Source organism: Pinus tabuliformis, chromosome 1_1 (assembly GCF_031772625.1).
Source record: "Pinus tabuliformis cultivar Carrire ecotype Pingquan chromosome 1_1, CPIR1, whole genome shotgun sequence".
Classification (NCBI taxonomy): domain Eukaryota; kingdom Viridiplantae; phylum Streptophyta; class Pinopsida; order Pinales; family Pinaceae; genus Pinus; species Pinus tabuliformis.
In genome coordinates, this window is record NC_142297.1 from 450,849,409 (window position 1) to 450,867,545 (window position 18,137).

General features: G+C 37.2%; 2 protein-coding genes across 2 annotated transcripts; both read right to left on the reverse strand.

Annotated features, from left to right (window-relative positions):
• Positions 1-438: 438 nt before the first annotated feature.
• LOC149213682 (uncharacterized) lies at positions 439-1,554 on the reverse strand. The gene has a single exon (XM_089389110.1). The coding sequence runs from the start codon at positions 1,552-1,554 to the stop codon at positions 439-441; it is 1,116 nt and encodes a 371-aa protein (XP_089245236.1).
• Positions 1,555-2,757: 1,203 nt separating this feature from the next.
• On the reverse strand, positions 2,758-3,657 carry LOC149213683 (uncharacterized). Its single transcript, XM_089389111.1, has 2 exons — positions 3,380-3,657; positions 2,758-3,250 (listed from the first exon to the last, which is right to left on the reverse strand). Exons 1-2 carry the CDS (start codon positions 3,655-3,657, stop codon positions 2,758-2,760), a joined length of 771 nt encoding a protein of 256 aa, XP_089245237.1.
• Positions 3,658-18,137: the final 14,480 nt, after the last annotated feature.

Here is an 18,137-nt window from a genome sequence, read left to right on the forward strand (position 1 = left end):
CCTTCTCTTTTGGTATAATGAAAGGAGATGGCTCTGTGATTGTGCAGCTCATGAGCAATGTTATTTAGCCTCGCTTCTAGTCCAGCTAGCTGCCACTTTCCTGGCTTGAGAGCCATTCTGTATGCACGTTTCCATGTTGATGAGGATCTGGGAATCGCCTTCAACTATCAAGGGTTGAAGGTTGAGGCTCCTGGCTAGCAAGAGACCTTGCCAGAGTCCCTCCAGCTCTGCGGAATTATTGGTGTCCCACCCTATATTTCCAAAGTAAATCTGCAGGGGAGTGCCTTCATGGTTTCTCAGAATGCCTCCAAATCCCGCTGCTCCAGGATTGCCCTTGGAAGCCCCATCAAAGTTGAGTTTGTATGAATTAATAGGAGGGGCATTCCAGCTACTGTTGTCCTTGACGCTGCTATTAGCTGGATGATACTTGGCAAACTCCTATGGTAGGTGCAATTGCCAATTGTCGAGGATGTTTTTCTCATTCTCTGTGGCAGGGAGATCCTCTTTTGTCCAAGATCGAAGCAGCATCGTTTCTTTGAGATTCCCATGCAGTCTGTTCCAAATTTCTTCAATGGGAGAGCGCTTGTTTCTTTCCTTCCAAATGTTCCATAAGACAGTTCCCGGGATGATATTCCACAGGTGATTGAGGATCTCACAGTTGTAGGGGCATTTCGGCCATTGTCTGATGGTGTCGATGATATCATTGTCCCCTTTACATCTTCTTTGGCATCTAAAGCTCACCTTTTCCCACAGCTGGTTGGCCAGCGAGCATGTATCCAAGAGATGTTGAAGGGTTTCCTCGTGTTGAAAATAGTTGTGACATATAGAGGGGCCTTGAAAATTACGTCTCCTTAACTTATCCCATGTGAGAATTCTTTTGTGTCCTACTAGCCAGAGGAAGTAGGAGATTTTGGGCGAGGCTCCGAGACCCCAGATTCTACTCCATAGAGGATCCGGTGGAGTGGGAAAGTTGTCGATTAACTTGTAGGCTTCGGAGGTGGTATAGGACCCCTTGGGTAGATATCCCCATCTTAGTATATCATTGCTTTCATCATACCGTATGCCTATTTTCCTTAACTCTTTCTCAAATTCTGCTATTTCCTGAATATTTGTGTTGTTGATTATTTGATTGCTCTGTCTCCATTTTCTAAACCCATGCTCCGTCTCCTGCATCCAGAAATGTTGGAATTTAACCTGCTGCTGATCCTGCATGTCCGGAACCAGAGATGGGTGAAGTACACTCGAGAGCTTAGGCATTTGGTTCCAGGCATCTGTCCAGAATCTAGCCGTACGACCATTCCTAATTTCCCAGAAGCTGTGCTGTTGAATGAGCTGATAGTGCTGCTTGGCCGCATTCCAGATTAGCGACCCTTTTTCGGTGGGAGTGAATCTGATGAGCTCCTCTTGAGGTCTGTTATTGGCATATTTGGCGGTCCATATTTTTTCCCACGGCCTATCTGGATTAGTCATCCGTTGCCACCAGATCTTGGCATTCATAATGGTGTTGCTATACTCCGGGTCTCTTAGTCTGATGCCACCTTTGTCTTTGGGCATGCAGATAGTGGTCCATTTTACCAGAGCCCACTTGCGATTAGTAGCAGAGCTGCCCCAAAGAAAGTCACGCTGTAGGTTTCTTATTCTTTTTAGGACCCACTTTGGTGCAGCTAGGATAGAAAAAAGGTAAAGAGGCATGGCTTGCAGGACAGACTTGATGAGCACCACCCGAATGGCTAGATTAAGAGAACGGTAAGTCCAAAGATTGAGCTTTGAGTCGAACTTCTCTAGAAGAGAGCACCAAGCAGGCTACTTTATGGCTGAGGCAGTGAGGGGAGCCCCTAGATATTTAGAGGGGAGAGAAGCAGAGGGGAAACCTAGAATGCGGGAGACAATAGATTTGACTGAAGGAGGGGTGTCGAAGAAGAAAATTTGCGACTTGGAGCAATTGACATGGGTGCCTGAGGCTTCAGAGAAGTCGTTGAGAAGGGTTTTTAAACTAGAGGCTTCCTGTACATAGGGGTAGCCATAAAGCATGGTGTCATCAACAAATTGCTGATGAGAGGTAGCAGGAGAGTTGTGGACAGAGATGCCTTTAAGTTGTTGAGAGTGGAGGGCATGCTTGACGTGTCTGCCAAGACCTTCAGCCATAAGAACGAAGAGGAAGGGGGAAAGGGGGTCCCCTTGTCTGATACCTCGAGAGGGTTTGAAAGGGCGGGAGGGGATGCCATTCACAAGGATGGAGAAATGAGTGGAAGTGATAAGACTCATGATCCAGCGTACCCACATAGAACAAAATCCATATGCTTTCAGCATGTGTTGAATATAAGTCCAACTGAGCTTATCGAAAGCTTTAGAGAGATCCAGTTTGAGTAACATACCTGCTTGTTTTGAGTGCTTGAGAGAGTGAAGAATCTCGTGCGTGAGGAGAATGCCATCCATTATCTGTCTGCCTTCCACGTACCCCGACTGTTCCGGAGAGATGAGCATAGGTAAGAGGGGTTTTAACCTATTTGCAATAACTTTAGATATGACTTTATAGATGACATTACAAAGAGCTATAGGCCTGAATTTGTCTAGGGTGATGGAATTCTCCTCTTTAGGGATGAGAGTAATGAAAGTGGAGTTGAGGGAGGGGAGAATCCAGCGCATGGCCCTAGATTCCTCTACAATCTGCCAAACCTCCAACTTAATCATGTCCCAGAAAGCGTGAAAGAACGTGGTTGTGAAACCGTCTGGGCCAGGGGCTTTACCTTCTTTGAGCTAGGACATTGCCTCGTCTACTTCATGGATGAGAATAGGGCATACGAGCAGCTCATTATGTTCTGCCGTGATGAGTTTTGGCACATTTCTGATTATCTTTCCAATCGCCTGTTGCCGATCTTTTGCTTGTTCTTGGTGAACTTGTTGGAAATGATTAAGGAGTACCTCTTCGATTTCCTCATGCTTCTCTACTTTTGCCCCCTCTTGATTCTGAATGAAGGGTATATTATTATGCATCCTTCTCTGCACCGTGGTTCTGTGGAAGAATTTGGTGTTGCGCTCCCCCTCCTTCAGCCACCGAACCCTGGACTTTTGCCTCCAGTAGATTTCCTCCTGTTTTCTCCTCTCTTCAAGTTGATTTTGAATGTGCCGTTCCTGATCCAGGGTTGCCTCCGTGTGCCCTTCTGTGATTATTTTCTGTTGGAGATCCACCAGTTCTTCATGTAGCTCCTGTTGCACCTTAAATATATTTCCAAAGGTCTCCCTATTCCATCTTTTCAGGTGACTTTTCAAAAATCATAGCTTCTGTTGAAACTGATACATTTTTGTTCCTTCTGGAGGGATGAAAGAGGCCCAGATGGTTTTGACGAAGTCCTTGAATGCATGGTGTGTGAGCCAAAACCCCTCAAATCGGAAGGGTCTTTTTGTCAAATCCCCTGGTCTCTGCCATTGTAGAGCAATCGGCCAGTGATCCGAACCGGTGTGCGCAAGAATTGCAGCCGAGAAATCTCCTCCAAGATGCACCGCATTGTCTGAGAGGAGAAAGCGATCCAATTTAGAGGCAATTTGATGCTTGCCAGCTCTGCGATTGCTCCAGGTGAAGGTGCCATTACAGAACGACATATCTATGAGGGAGGCATTTTGGATGAAGTCCTTGAAGCGAGCAAGTTCTCGTTCCATTCTGATTCTCCCTCCTATCTTTTCCTCGATTTTGGTTATCATGTTAAAATCCCCTGCCACAATCCATAATGGATGCCTTCTATTTATGCTCAGCGCTTCTATAGTTTCAAGGAGCGCGATTTTGCTTCCTGTGTCTTGCGGAAAATAGACGTTAGATAAGTTACTATGAATATTGGTACCCAGAATATGAAAGGCCGCCTATATGAGATGATGAGAGGCATGAAAATCAGTGAGAGTGACCGCTTGGGTATTCCATGCTATAGCAATCCCCCCTGAGGCTCCTTAGGCATCTACAGCAACTGATCTACACCTTGGCCAAGCTTTTGAGAGAATGTTACCCAGAGTAGAACTATTGCATTTAGTTTCCTGGAGAAAGCACATCTGCAGTTTTTCCATTTTGATCATATTTTTTAACATCCTGAGTTTTCCGGGGCTGTTGAGCCCTCTTAAGTTCCAGGATACAAGCTTCATGGCTAACTAATATTGGAGGGCCTGTAGTACTTCGTCAACTTCGCATATCTGCCTGAATCCACCAGGATTTTCCCAATCTCGATTGTTCTCTGGAGATCTGTTTTCCTTCCTCTCTTTTTGGACTACTTTGGACGCAGGCTGCTGTCCCAATTACTTCCTGGTTGTATCCCTAATTGGTGTTGGTGGTAGGCTCTTGAGGTGACCACTTCGAGCTTATTTAGTTGGGTCTTAGATATAGTGTCATATGATCTCTTTTTGCAGGCTAGTTCTAGTTCCAAAATGTCCAGACCATGTAGATCTATGCTTTTTGGCTCTTCATCCATTTTTTGCACTTGACTGCTTTCCTCTTGATTGATTTCTGAATCCCGAGGGAGGTCTACCTTTCCATCTACATCCATTTCCTTGTGACCTTCCACTATATCTTTCTGATTCCGGCTGAGGAAGGTCGGGATGATGATGGGAGGCTGAGATTTAGGAGGGGGGTCAGATGGAGGGGGATGGGATGAAGAGGAAGGGCGCGCATGGTTGGTCGCAGAAGACAGGGGTTGTTCATCTGAGGATTGGGCTAGAATATCAAAGCTGTTCTTAGATGATGGGTTTTGGGGTTTGGTAGGCTGGGGTTTGGACCCATTCTGGGGATTTTTATGCGAGCACTTTCAACTTTGGACTTTGGTAAAACCATCTTGGGTTGTGGTTTCAGAAGGATCAGAGGAGTTGGCTTTGATATTTTGAGGGCAATCCCTGAAGAGATGCCCCAGAGCATGGCATTTTCTGCACCGAAAGGGCACGTGTTCATAGTCGAGAGGCTGGATCCACTCCTCGTCTCGGTGGGCAAGAGTTACTGACTATGGTAAAGCTTCATTCAGGCGAATAAAGACACATATTCGAGCGTAGGAGATATACTTACAGGATTTGGTTTCTTCTGCCGCTCTGATGCATTCTCCCACTCCATTTCCTATGCGCTTGAGAAGGTCTTTGTCCCAGTATTCATCAGGAAGAGAGTACAATCTGATCCACACTGGTGCCCAAGTGAGATCTTCCTTGTCTGGGTTGAATCTTGGAATCCATTCCCTCAGATATAAACCCGCTAAGTTGAAGAAATAAGGCCATGCTCCCAGGATCCTATACTTGTCCTCTAAGCAGAAAAAGATTGTGGTGAAAAAGCCCTTCGGCCCCAGCTAGAGAGTGGCATCTCCTTTGGGTTTCCATTTCGCCTCAATCCATCCATATAAAGCTCTCCCAGTTGGCCAAAACCCTATGAACTTTCCAATGAGGGCATGATATTTCATGTACTCTATTCTTCTATCAATCTTGTCTCCCGGTAGCTCTATTCGTGGTCGTTCTTTGGCCATGGGTCGGCACGTTGATGAGAATATTTTCGGGCCTTCTTCTTGCGTTTCTTTTTCTTCTTGTGGATTATTGTCTTTGTTCTTCCGATTTCCATTCTCTTTATCATTAACTTGTTGCTTTTTTCCTCTACTTAGTATTTCCTGATCTACCGATCCAAAAATGACCGCTTGCTCAGGATCTTGCAGTGAAGGGGAGGGCTCTGACGCCCCCCCCTAAGGAGGTTCCATTGCACTTCGCTGAACCCCTGCAACTCTGTCACGCTACAGAGATTCCTCTACAGTGCTTGAGCGTGATCCGCAGTACCGTCAGCGCCGTCGAGGGTTTTTTCCTCAGAACCCTAGCTCCGTTCCGTCCACCAGAACTTTCAATCCCAAAAAATCCTCATCCTCTAAACTTAAGCAATAAATATAGAAAAAATTAAGAGTAGAGAAGTAAATAAACATGCATGTTTATTTCTTTGAATTAGTTCCTTCAATGAGGATGGGCTCCTTATTGTTGCCAGGGGAGTAGTCAAGATCAATAAAAGTGTTTTCCTGTCTTTCTCTTCTTATGAGCCTACGGTCCATTTCAATCAGAGGTTGTTGCATTTGATTTTATGATTATGTCTTCCTTGATTTTATTCTTATCTGTAAGAATCCTCCCCAAGAGAAACTTTAGATGTTAGTTGATGTCCACAGTGTACATATGTTAGTTATGTTGGCCTCTATTGTGGCCCATAACATGAAACCATTTTGCCACTTCAGTAATAGCATGTGTGTTTGTAAGATTGCATATTTAACTGGAGAAATTCTTTCCGACTTGAGTGATATCCTCTCGAACTTATTGAGGGGTCAAGTCTCTATAGCGAGTGGTTGAGCTTTCAACTTAAGTCTAAGCTCTAAAGTGGTCTCTTGATTGGTAATATGTTTTTCATCATTACACTCTAACATTTTTCTTAGGCATGGCTAAAGACCAAAACAAGGACAGAGCTTTCGCAAGAGTGAGGAGATTTGAAAATGTGGAGGGGAAATGTCTTAGCCCCAAAAGCCCATGGATATCACCTAAAACCTTAGTCATCTATAATATTGTAACAATAGTAATATCAGTTAGAACAAGTTGTGAGTTAGAAGTGAGTATAAACAACCAAAAAACCATAACATATCTAAGTTTTGTTGGAGTGTTAGTTAGACTGTTAGTTATAACATATCATAATGTAGGTAACAAAGCTTAGTTATGAATGCTATGAAAACCTTCCTAGTGGACTATCCTTGCATTTTGTGCAAAGTGCTTGTCTTAATTAAAATCTTAAAGACATTTTGCCACATCCTCCTAGAGTAGTCACCCCATCCAAGAAATAGTTTTTTCAACATTATTATTTAAAAAATTATTTAAATTATATAACACACCATGTGTCTTTATGTTATTTAATTTTAACAAGGAGCCACTGTGGTGGCGCTAGTCCCTACCGATTGAGATTTAACTTGTGTTTAATTTGCATTATCATCAGAGCGGGTTTGCATTACTAGTATGTTTTAGGCATGTTTACTTGTATTAAGGTTTAGTGAATTGAATAGCGAATTGTAGTATGGACTTTTTGACTTTATGCAAAGAGTAAAATAATGAACTTTGCGTTTGTTAAATAAGAATTGTGATAAATGTAAGATTAGTTTTAGATGTAATATTCCAATGTCTCATGATTTAGAAAATGTGTAGATTAATAATTAAAATGTAATAAAATTTAAGATTGAATCATGGAAACTTTGACGGGAAAAAACTATAAAAGGTAATAATAATGCATTATAATGTATGAAGAATTAAAGAGTGTTAAAGTAAGTTATGTATTTTAATGGTGCATAAAAGATAGAATTTTGTTATTTTTTTACATTTGAATATTATGGAAATATTCATAAAATGATAATCAACAAATAAACATTATTATGAATATAAATTTGATAATTAAATCCGTGGTGGAGAGTGTTCAATATTTAGATAAACGATTGTCGGAAGTCAAAGAAGAACTTAAGCATTTAAAAATTATGGAGTCTTGGACCCATGATTGAAAGATTAGATATCTAGTAACATGTTTGGACATAAGCGATACCATTCAGGTTAATGTCATGGCAAATTATTTCATGGTCAAAAGAACAAAAGATATATTTATTTTAAAATATTGTTTATCATAACTTCAGTGTGAATTTTAAATTTCTCCAATTACAAATTAGCAAAGAAAATAAACCCTGTATCTAATTTCTAATTAGTAATTTGTTGCATTTACTTAATAATTTGTTGTGATGCAAAAGGACATGACTTTTGGTCTTTTTTATAGCTTTGGGTTAGTAAATATTGGATCTAAGCACAATAGCAAAGCAATTTTGATAAGTTTATTTTATAAATTAAAAACTAAAACAAACAAATTAAATTTAAAAAAAACATTCAAACTCTACGAGTTGAAATGTAAATTGATCATGATATGCAAGAAAATATTCATTATCTTTTGGTGTTGTGAAAGGACTTACATCACAGATAAACATATGCCATTAAACATAGTTGTTTTTCTATTTTGTGATTATCTTAATAAGGGGGTATAGTTTAATATAATTCATTTATTTGGCATAGCATAGGCATAGGAGGTATGATGACATATAGAATGACGAAAATTGAGATAATTGAAAATAATAAAAAAATGGAGATTGACTATAGCACTTCAAATTACTCTATTTTTTAGTTAGAAATAATGTTTTGGCAGCTTGATTTTATAAAAGTTATTATGTTATTAAACTTTATATGTGGTGACAAGAAAGGCTTGCCTTGGGATAAGCTAATTATTGCAGGTTAACACAACTAGGAGAAATGATGTTACATGTTATAAATTATGAAAGTCATATTCAATTAATAGTGTTTTAAAAAATAGATAAGAGTTCATTTCAATGTGGGAATCTTTTTATTCAAGGAATTTTATTTCTTTGTGATTGGAAGTGTAATCTTTGCATTATGAATACTGAATAATAAAAATATTATAGGAAATTTATAGTTAGTTAAAACTATAAATAGTTTAATAGTTATAATTAAATATGAATGGATAAGTAGTATTTAATATTATATGGCTAATTTAAATTATAAAATGTATTATTTGTTTAAACATTAAAGATTAAAGATAGAGTGTGATATTATAATTAAATAAAAACAAATAACAAGAATATTTTTATTTTTTAAAAGTTATTATGTTATTAAACTTTATACTTGGTAACAAGAAAGTAATACAACTGGAAGGAATGATATTACATGTTATGAATTATGAAAGTCATATTCAATTAATACTGTTTTAAATAAGAAATAGATAACAATTCATTTCAATGTGCGAATCTTTTTATTCAAGGAATTTTATTTCTTTGTAATTAGAAATGTAGTCTTTCCATCATGATACTGAATAATAAAAATATTATAGGAAATTTATACTTAGTTAAAACTATAAATAATTTAATAGTTATAATTAAATATAAATGAATAAGCAGTATTTAATATTATATGGGTAATTTAAATCATAAAATGCATTATTTATTTAAACAATGCAAGATAGAGTGTGATATTACAGTTAAATAAAAATAAATAATAATAATATTTTTATATTAGATCAGAGATATTGAAATTTAATTAAACATTAGCATAATGAATCAAGAGCCATAGAGACAAAATAAAAAGTGCCAATGCAATTCTTATTAACTAATAATTAATGCATTAAACATTGGCATAATGAAAAAATATTGGACCAGAGATATTGAAATTTAATTAAACATTAGCATAATGATTCAAGAGCCATAGAGACAAAATAAAAACTGCCAATGCAATTTTTATTAAGTAATAGTTAATGCATTAAACATTAGCATAATGAATCAAGAGCCATAGAGACAAAATAAAAACTGCCAATGCCAATTTTTATTATTAACTAATAATTAATGCAACATTCCACTAGATGAATGTTCACATACAAGATGATCATTTAAGAACATAGGATTTGTGCTGTAACATTTTGCCTTCTGTCAATACAATGTCATTTTGTCAGCAATGACAATAGTTCATTCCAAGTCTGCATGTTTCAAAAATTTCAGTTGAAGGGGATCCCATGGAATTTGCAGAAATTTATGCTTTTTTATACTAGCTTAACTGCTAAATTTTAACAAGATCATTTGCAGACTTTCCTAGAATGGCTGCAACTGTGCGTTCAGATGTTACAACTTCAACTGTGCGTTCAGATGTTACAAATTCAACTGTAGTTTTTGTGATAAGTTGACCAGCTGCTGTCACACTGCCAAAGGTGATATACAATGTCAAGGACATTAGCACAGAAATACTGATCAGCAAAAGCACTATGATAGTAGCAATTGACAAAATTTTGCAAATGTTATGTACCTTTCAAATCTGGCAGAAGTCTGTTGACAAAGAATTAGGTCTTCAAACTCAGAGAAATTGCCAATACTGTTTATATTGCGATTTGACTGAATTTTGAAACAAAGCATATAGTTAGTTAGTACTGCAGGGGTTCATGTTTGCAGACAGATTTATGGTTGTCACACTGCCAAAGGTGATATACAATGTCAAGGACATTAGCACAGAAATACTGATCAACAAAAGCACTATGATAGTAGCAATTGACAAAATTTTCCAAATGTTATGTACCTTTCAAAATGGCAGAAGTCTGTTGACAAAGAATTGGGTCGTCAAACTCAACTTCAACTGTAGTTTTTGTGATAAGCTGACCAACTACTGTCACACTGCCAAAGGTGATATACAATGTCAAGGGCATTAGCACAGAAATAGTGATCAGTAGCAATTGACAAAATTTTGCAAATGTTATGTACCTTTCGAATCTGGCAGAAGTCTGTTGACAAAGAATTGGGTCTTCAAACTCAGAGAAATTGCTAATAGTGTTTATATTGCGATTTGACTGAATTTTGAAACAAAGCATATAGTTAGTTAGTACTGCAGGGGTTCATGTTTGCAGACAGATTTATGGTTGTCACACTGCCAAACGTGATATACAATGTCAAGGACATTAGCACAGAAATACTGATCAGCAAAAGCACTATGATAGTAGCAATTGACAAAATTTTGCAAATGTTATGTACCTTTCAAATCTGGCAGAAGTCTGTTGACAAAGAATTGGGTCCTGAAACTCAGAAAAATTGCCAATACTGTTTATATTGCGATTTGACTGAATTTTGAAACAAAGCATATAGTTAGTACTGCAGGGGTTCGTGTTTGCAAGCAGATTTATGGTTAATTATCTTAAATAGAAATTTAATTGAATCAAGGAATCTGCTTTTGTTGTAAGAAATCAAAATCAAAACGTAGCAACAGAGGGACAGTAGACGAATTGTTGGCAAATGTTGGAAAATGTCAGAGGGAGATCAAGAACTGCATACAAAATTGGTGCAGTTGTTTGCTGTGGATTGCCTGAAATTTCAATCAGTGATTCAGATTTTCCTGGTCTAACTTCAAGAAGATTAACTTTGGCATCAGAAATCTGACCATACAAAGAAAACATGATCAGTAAATAAAGTGTGTTCATAGCAACGCATCAACAATTGAGCTTATTATTCGAGCATGCAAGAGTCCATGGTTATTTGAGCATTTTAAGTTAATGGCATTCTGGTTGAATACTGAGGGTTTGTCTTAGCTGTGGTTGGCATGCGCTATGGTAGTCTGATTGGCGGCCAGCTGTTCCTGCTCGAGATGCTGGAAAGTTCGGCTTGGGTTTTACTATCTTCGTGGCCTTTGGGTTGGTATTGTTACTTGCTTGTCTAGCTTTGCAGTCTGTGTGATTTTTTGTCTGTGGTGGAGTTCCTGGTTTCTCGAATATTGTTACTTGCTTGTTTAGCTCTGCAGTCTGTGCGATTTTTCGTCTGTTGTGGTCTTGTGGGCGGACAACTGTCCCTGGTCGAGATCCTGAAAAGTTACTCGACTTGGGTTTATTGTCTCTTCGTTTCCCTCAAGAGTCCATGGTTATTTGAGCATTATAAGTTAATGGCATTCTGGTTAAATACTGAGGGTTTCTCTTATCAGCATCGCTTTTATGAGCGATATAAGCTAAGTCGAACCAAGGTTTTGGAGGTTGGAAAGGTTGGTTTTGGGGGTTGAAAGGTTTTGGGGTGTTATTGGGGGCTCGCATCGTTGGAGGTGAAGGGCAGGTGGTCCGGTGACTCCCAAGCCGTTATGTAACGTTGGTATGAATCGGACTGTGTTCGTGCCCTTTGGGTTATTATTGGTACTTGGTTGTTTAGGTATGCAATCTCTGCGATTTTTCGTTTGTATTTGTTGTATTGTCTGCGCTGAAAACACAATGCGGTTTCTGTTGGCCGTGATGCTGTGGACTTGTCTTAGCTACATGGGTTTTATGGAAATTTCTGTAAATGTCGGTTTCGACCGCCATTTGGAACGAGACAACCTGAGTCAAGCTATGGAGTGTATTCAAGGTTTTTCGGTTATGGATCTATGGATATTCGACTTTGATATTACTCCTAGAACGGAAGGTTTCTTTGTTGACTAAAGCTGTATAAGACTAAAACACATGCCTAAGATGGCTTGTTGCAGCTTTGCAATGTTGACGAGATCTGTTTTGATTTGCAAAAACAGTTTATTAGAAAGTGATTATTGTACATACCTCAACCAACTGATCAGTTTCGAAATCGCACCGAGGAAGCTATTCTCTTTGTAATATTCTAATATTGGCAGTTGTTGTGTGCCTCATATCAGAAGTCGGTACAGCATCCCTGCCAATTAGACAACACAATTTCAAAATAAGATCAACTTGCTGAAACGTACTTTATCATATGCAATCCTATTACTGGTTAGGAACTGTATCTGCGATCAAACTTCAGATTCACGCCAACTAGCTAAACATGAGAATGCAGAAGGAGAGATCAAAAGTGTGAGGCTACAAAGCCATAAACTTTTGGCACAAAGCCTGCAGCATGTGCTTTTCAATGAGTTCTAATAGAAACATTGGCTGAAAATATTGCTGAATGTTGAGGATGTAGGCAATTAAATGCAAAGAACCAACTAGAAATTTTAGGCACGCGTTTGATAAAAAGTTTTAAGTCCCCTTGCCGAAGTACTCCAAAGTAGCTTCTACATAGACAACACTGTGTGTGAAGTGCACTTCAAATGATATAAAAAATGAAATGGGTTGAGGTAAAATTACTGCTTGGACATTCTTTATCATGGTTATTTTAAAACGCCAAATAAACCTTATTCTCTGCCCTGTAAACCTTAATTCGACTTAGGAAAAACGCAAAATATTTCCAAATATCGCCGCGGTCAACCCAAAGTCAGCGATCTATCGATCGCTTATAGTCCCCGGCGGGGACTAGTAACTATGTGTCATCATCTTTGTTTTTTTATTCTTGAGTCAAATGAATGCAATTAAACTAAAACAGAATGCACACAGAATCCAGAGTAACACGTACCAAAGTTTTAGAGACATATATGTAAAAGAAAGTGAAACAGAAAATAAACGTACTTTCACGTTGAACTGTGAGCGGCTCTGTTTTAGAAGATAAAGAATTGCAAAAAAGTCATTTCTATCTATATCTGAATCCAACAGAATTTGATGCGGTGCTCCATGCGATGGAAAAATTTGACAACTTAGGTAAGCCAACCGAAATATTTGGGAAAGAATAAACACATGTAACATCATCATGATGCTCTATGACGAGTTGCATTTTGTATCATCAAGTGCACTTGCTCATGCAAACAAACTAGTTGAGTCAAAACAGTAGTCAATTTATGCAAGACTGAAATAACATCGAAGTGTAATGTAAAACATCTGAACTCAATTTTGCATCTAATAATATGTTGAGCCATAAATAAAACAAAGATGTTTGGATAAGGTATTTGCAAAAAAACCTGAAATAGTTGCAAACAGAAAGAAGCATCAAATAGTTGCAGATTGCACTTGCCTTATGTGAGCAGGGAAGAACACAATTTCAATATAAGATCAAGCTGCTTAAAGGTGTTTTATCGTATCCAATGCTATTGCTGGTTACAGAGTTGTATTTGCGATCAAACTTCAGATTCACGCTAACTTGAGCCTCCTTCTACCCTGATTGAAGCTGTTTTTCTTCTGATGCATCACCAAGTAAAACAGAACGTCAACAATGCAGCAGAAGATTCAAACTAATATAAAAGTGGTTTCCAACATTAATGCAATTGATATATCTAGCCATTTAGCTAACCAACGTATGCAAAAGGTATCACCCCATAAACCTCGTTCAGACTCATTTATATTTGTAGATGCAGAATAATGCATTTTATGAAGATATGTACCAATATCATTAACACAATGTAACTTGTATAGGAACTAAGGTGCTAGTTCATATTGATATGACTGTATTGCTTCAACATCATTGTTCTTTAAGCAAAAAAGAAACTGGTCTATTAACGCATTTCGCAATTCATTTGAAGTATAACGAAAATGTAGAAGCATTTCGAACGAGTCAAATAGACAATCTCCTACAGTATATGAAAATGCATTTAGTCTAAAAAGACCATTTCTTTTTAATACAATATCAATGTTGTCAGGCAAAATGCATTGCAATCTGAATTTGTAATTGTCAACATCTATTATTTCTTCCATTATGTGCAATTGCTTACCAGGGTTGGCTTTTGCAATTGTCTTGTACAACTTTGCAAAAAAATATTGATGAAGCTAGCAAAAACTGAACATGACTGACATCGATAGCCCACCAAACCCCCCTGAAGCTTCTCAACACCAAAGTGTTTCCCAAAGAACAATGTCCCTTTTTCAAAAAAACTACCAACGCAAACATTTGCAGTTTCGTTGAAAAAGGGAGATCGTTCTTTGGGAAAGACTTTGGCGTTGAGAAGCTTCACGGGGGTTTGGTGGCGTGATCTGACATATATACATTTAAATATAGATATGTAAAAAGAGGAGATATATATAGTAAACATTAATATTTTAAATAGCAAATAGCATATTTGTATAGTTGCCATACATACCTTTTCAAAGCAAGCGGTTGGGTTGCCTTTCCTAATTGAGTTATGTGGTCTATTTCTTCAGTTGTTTGTTTTCCTTTTCCAGGATTTATGCTATGTTATAGAATAGGAACATATATTTATTTCAATTTCAAAGAGCATATAGAAGTAAAGAGTTAACAAGGAACATTAAAACCATAGAACCATACATATGTAAAGATAGAATGGCTATATACTAAACATTAACATTCTAAATACAAATTGCCATATTTGTATAGTTGTTATAGACATACCTTGCTCAACATTATCATTCTAAATACAAATCAGCATATTTGTATAGTTGTGATAGACATACCTTTGCAAAACAAGTGGTTGGCTTGCCCTTTCTAATTGCGTTATGGATTCTATTTCTTCAATAGTTTCGTTTTGTCTCTGAAGATTTAGGCTATGTTATAGAATACTAACATATATCTAGTGCAAACTAGAAGAAGAAACTGAACAAGAACATTAAAACCATAGAACCATACATATGTAAAAATAAAAATAGAATGCATATATAGTAGACATTAATATTCTAAATACAAATTACCATTTTTGTGTAGTTCTCATAGACATAGCTTTGCAAAACAAGTGATTTGTTTGCGCTTTCTAATTGGCTTATGCATTCTATTTCTTGAATTGTTTCATTTCCTTTTTCAAGTTTTATGCTATGTTATAGAATAGCAAGACATATTTAGTACAAGTCAAAAGAACATATGAAAGTAAAACTTGAACAAGAAGACAAGATGCATGATCCATGGAAAAGGAAAGACAAAAAGAATATACTGTGTTTGTTTATGTTGCATGTTGTTGTTCTTTTTTCTTGGTTGTTCTGTTCAATTGAAAAAGGTTTTACTAGTAGAATCTGCATGCATAAATAGATGGGGTCATATCTGCAAATTTATGATAGGATAGTTCTGTTCATTAATAGAAAAGGCTGTGTCTGGCATAAGTTGCATTGATCAATACAGAACGCCATATATGCAAATGTAGAATAGAATGCATAGTATGTATGCAGTTATCACTTCGTTTACGACAAAAAGATATTGTAGTATGCTTTAGTAAAATAGATATGATAAAAGCAATGAGATATTGCAAAAATGTCAAAATTTGGAATTTTGTAAACTGTTTCATGTGTGTATCATAGGTCAAGGACAAGAGATATTATATCATGGTCAGACCAATATGCATCCAATACGAAAATTTTATAGTTTATATTGCCTAGATTTGCCCAAACATGGTCAATCAATGATTTGTACATGCTATTAGTTTTGTCAAACAGGAAATGAAGATTGTAGTTTTGCATGTGGGTTTCTAGCTGCTTTGTTTTTTGATTGCAATGCACCATATCAATATTCAAGTCCCCTAGTATAACTATGATATTGTTTAGATCTAACTGGTAAAAGGAATTTGCAATGATGTTGAGGATATTGTTTAGGTTTGCATGTGGCAATGCATATATATTGAGTATTGCAATTTCTAATGTGTCAACTTTTATTTTTGCAAACAATGCTTCTACAAAGCAGTCTTCAAAATGGGTATGTTCAAGGATAACGATATTTTCCTTTATCAATATCATTACTTCATGCTTAATGCAACTTGAGATGCAATTGAAATTTTTGAAGTCTTCATTTAAGTCGAACTAAGGTATACGGGGAAGAAAGTGTTGGGGGTCTTATTACGCGCTTTGCATGGTTCGAGGCGAATGGCACGTGGCACATGTGAGGGGCACGTGGTTGCATGCGGTCTGGTGGTCTGATCGGCGGCCAGGTGTCCATCCTCGAGATGCTGGAATGTTCAGCTTGTGTTTTACTGTCTTCGCAGCATTTGGGTTGGTATTGTTACTTGCTTATTTAGCTATGCAGTCTATGCGATGTTTGGTATGCGGTAGAGTTCCTGTGGTAAATGTCTGCGTGAAGCTATGATTCTTAGTTGTATTGTTTAGAGGTTAAGTTCGGCTACTGCATTATAAGTCAACGGCATTTGGATATGGTTATACTATATGGATGTAAACAGAATTCAAGGATCAAGGAACCCAAACAAGGCATTGAGAACCAGATACGAGCAGTGCATAAGCATAATTCCATAATGCTTCTCAACAAGATCCATCATTATGGGACACTGCAGGTATGATCCATATAAATGATGAACATGTAATATATTCAAAGGGCAGGTTTGGCAAACACAACAACAATCTGCCTAAGCAAATTGTCCCAAGACTATTGCCAATTGTCGCATGTGAAAGAAGATGCCCAAAAATTACAGATCTTTGATGATTCACAAATTGTGGTGAATTCGATGACTGCAACAAATTGATTGGATAATTATAAACTTCAACCTATATTTCAGGAGATTCGACTTCGTTAAACAGAGTATTTGACACATTATGTTTGAACATGTTTACAAAGACAGGAACATGGAAACTGATGGAATGTCAAAAGCAAGATTACACAAAGACAGGAACATGGAAACTGATGGACTGTCAAAAGCAAGATTACACTTGGTAGCATGAGCTTGGCTGATTCAACAGAGAGTGGAAGGACAGCTAATGGAATGTTTTTTAAATGCCAATATCTATGTATAATTTTTTATGCCACTGTTTATGAACATATCTAGGACCTAATTCTTCATGAGACAAAACTGGTTTCAAATCTCTGATGTATGTCAGAATGACCATGACAGGGCTGTTATCAGATAAAACTCGCTTCAAAGCTTCGATATATGTTAGAATGACTATGATATGGCTGTCATATTGACATTTTTGGAAACTGTTTATGAAACAAGATATGTTCCCAACAATAATTTTATCACTTCGTATGCTTAAACATATCTGTGAAATGCAGGAACATATATAATAAATGTAATTTTGTTTTCATAATAAAATATTTTTTTCTGTCTGAGCAGAATAAGGTAGTTGAACATCATATCAGAACCAATCTGGTTATAACTAGCTAACATGACATTTTAATCTAAGGTTTAAATAGACAAAATGTCTTGATTCATCATTATACGGAGCTAGTTGCATGCATTACTCAACTTCTACTTGTTGGGATCATCTCAAATAATATTGTTGTTATGATTATAACAATTGATAATATTAATATTAATATTAATGTAAACACAAAATAAACAATGACAATTTCAGATTTGAATTCCAATATAATTGAATGACAGAAAAGATCTAAATGACTGAATACAGCTTAAATATCTATGTTTTTTAAAACAATCACAGAGTAATTCGACTATAAATCTAGAGTAACTGAACCATAAACCTACACAATGCAAAAATTAAAAGCCTAACAAATTCACAAAAATCAATTAATACAAAAATTGACAAAAAGCAATTAGTCGAGTAATGGCGTACCTGGAACAAAGCCGACTATTCAAATTGCTTCTCGTCTAGACCATATTCATGCACAACAGAGCCTGTACCAGGAACCACAGCTTCACCTAGGCCATCTCGGCCCAAATCACAAGGAAGTCACATGGTGCTCGAAACTGACATTTACGGGAATTTCCATAAAACCCATGCAGGTAACAGAAACCCTCAGCATGACAGAAAAGCTTATAATTTTCGCAAACGAAACATTTCATCCAATATATAAGCAACAGCAAACGAACAACATCTAGTACCAATATAGCAAACCTTG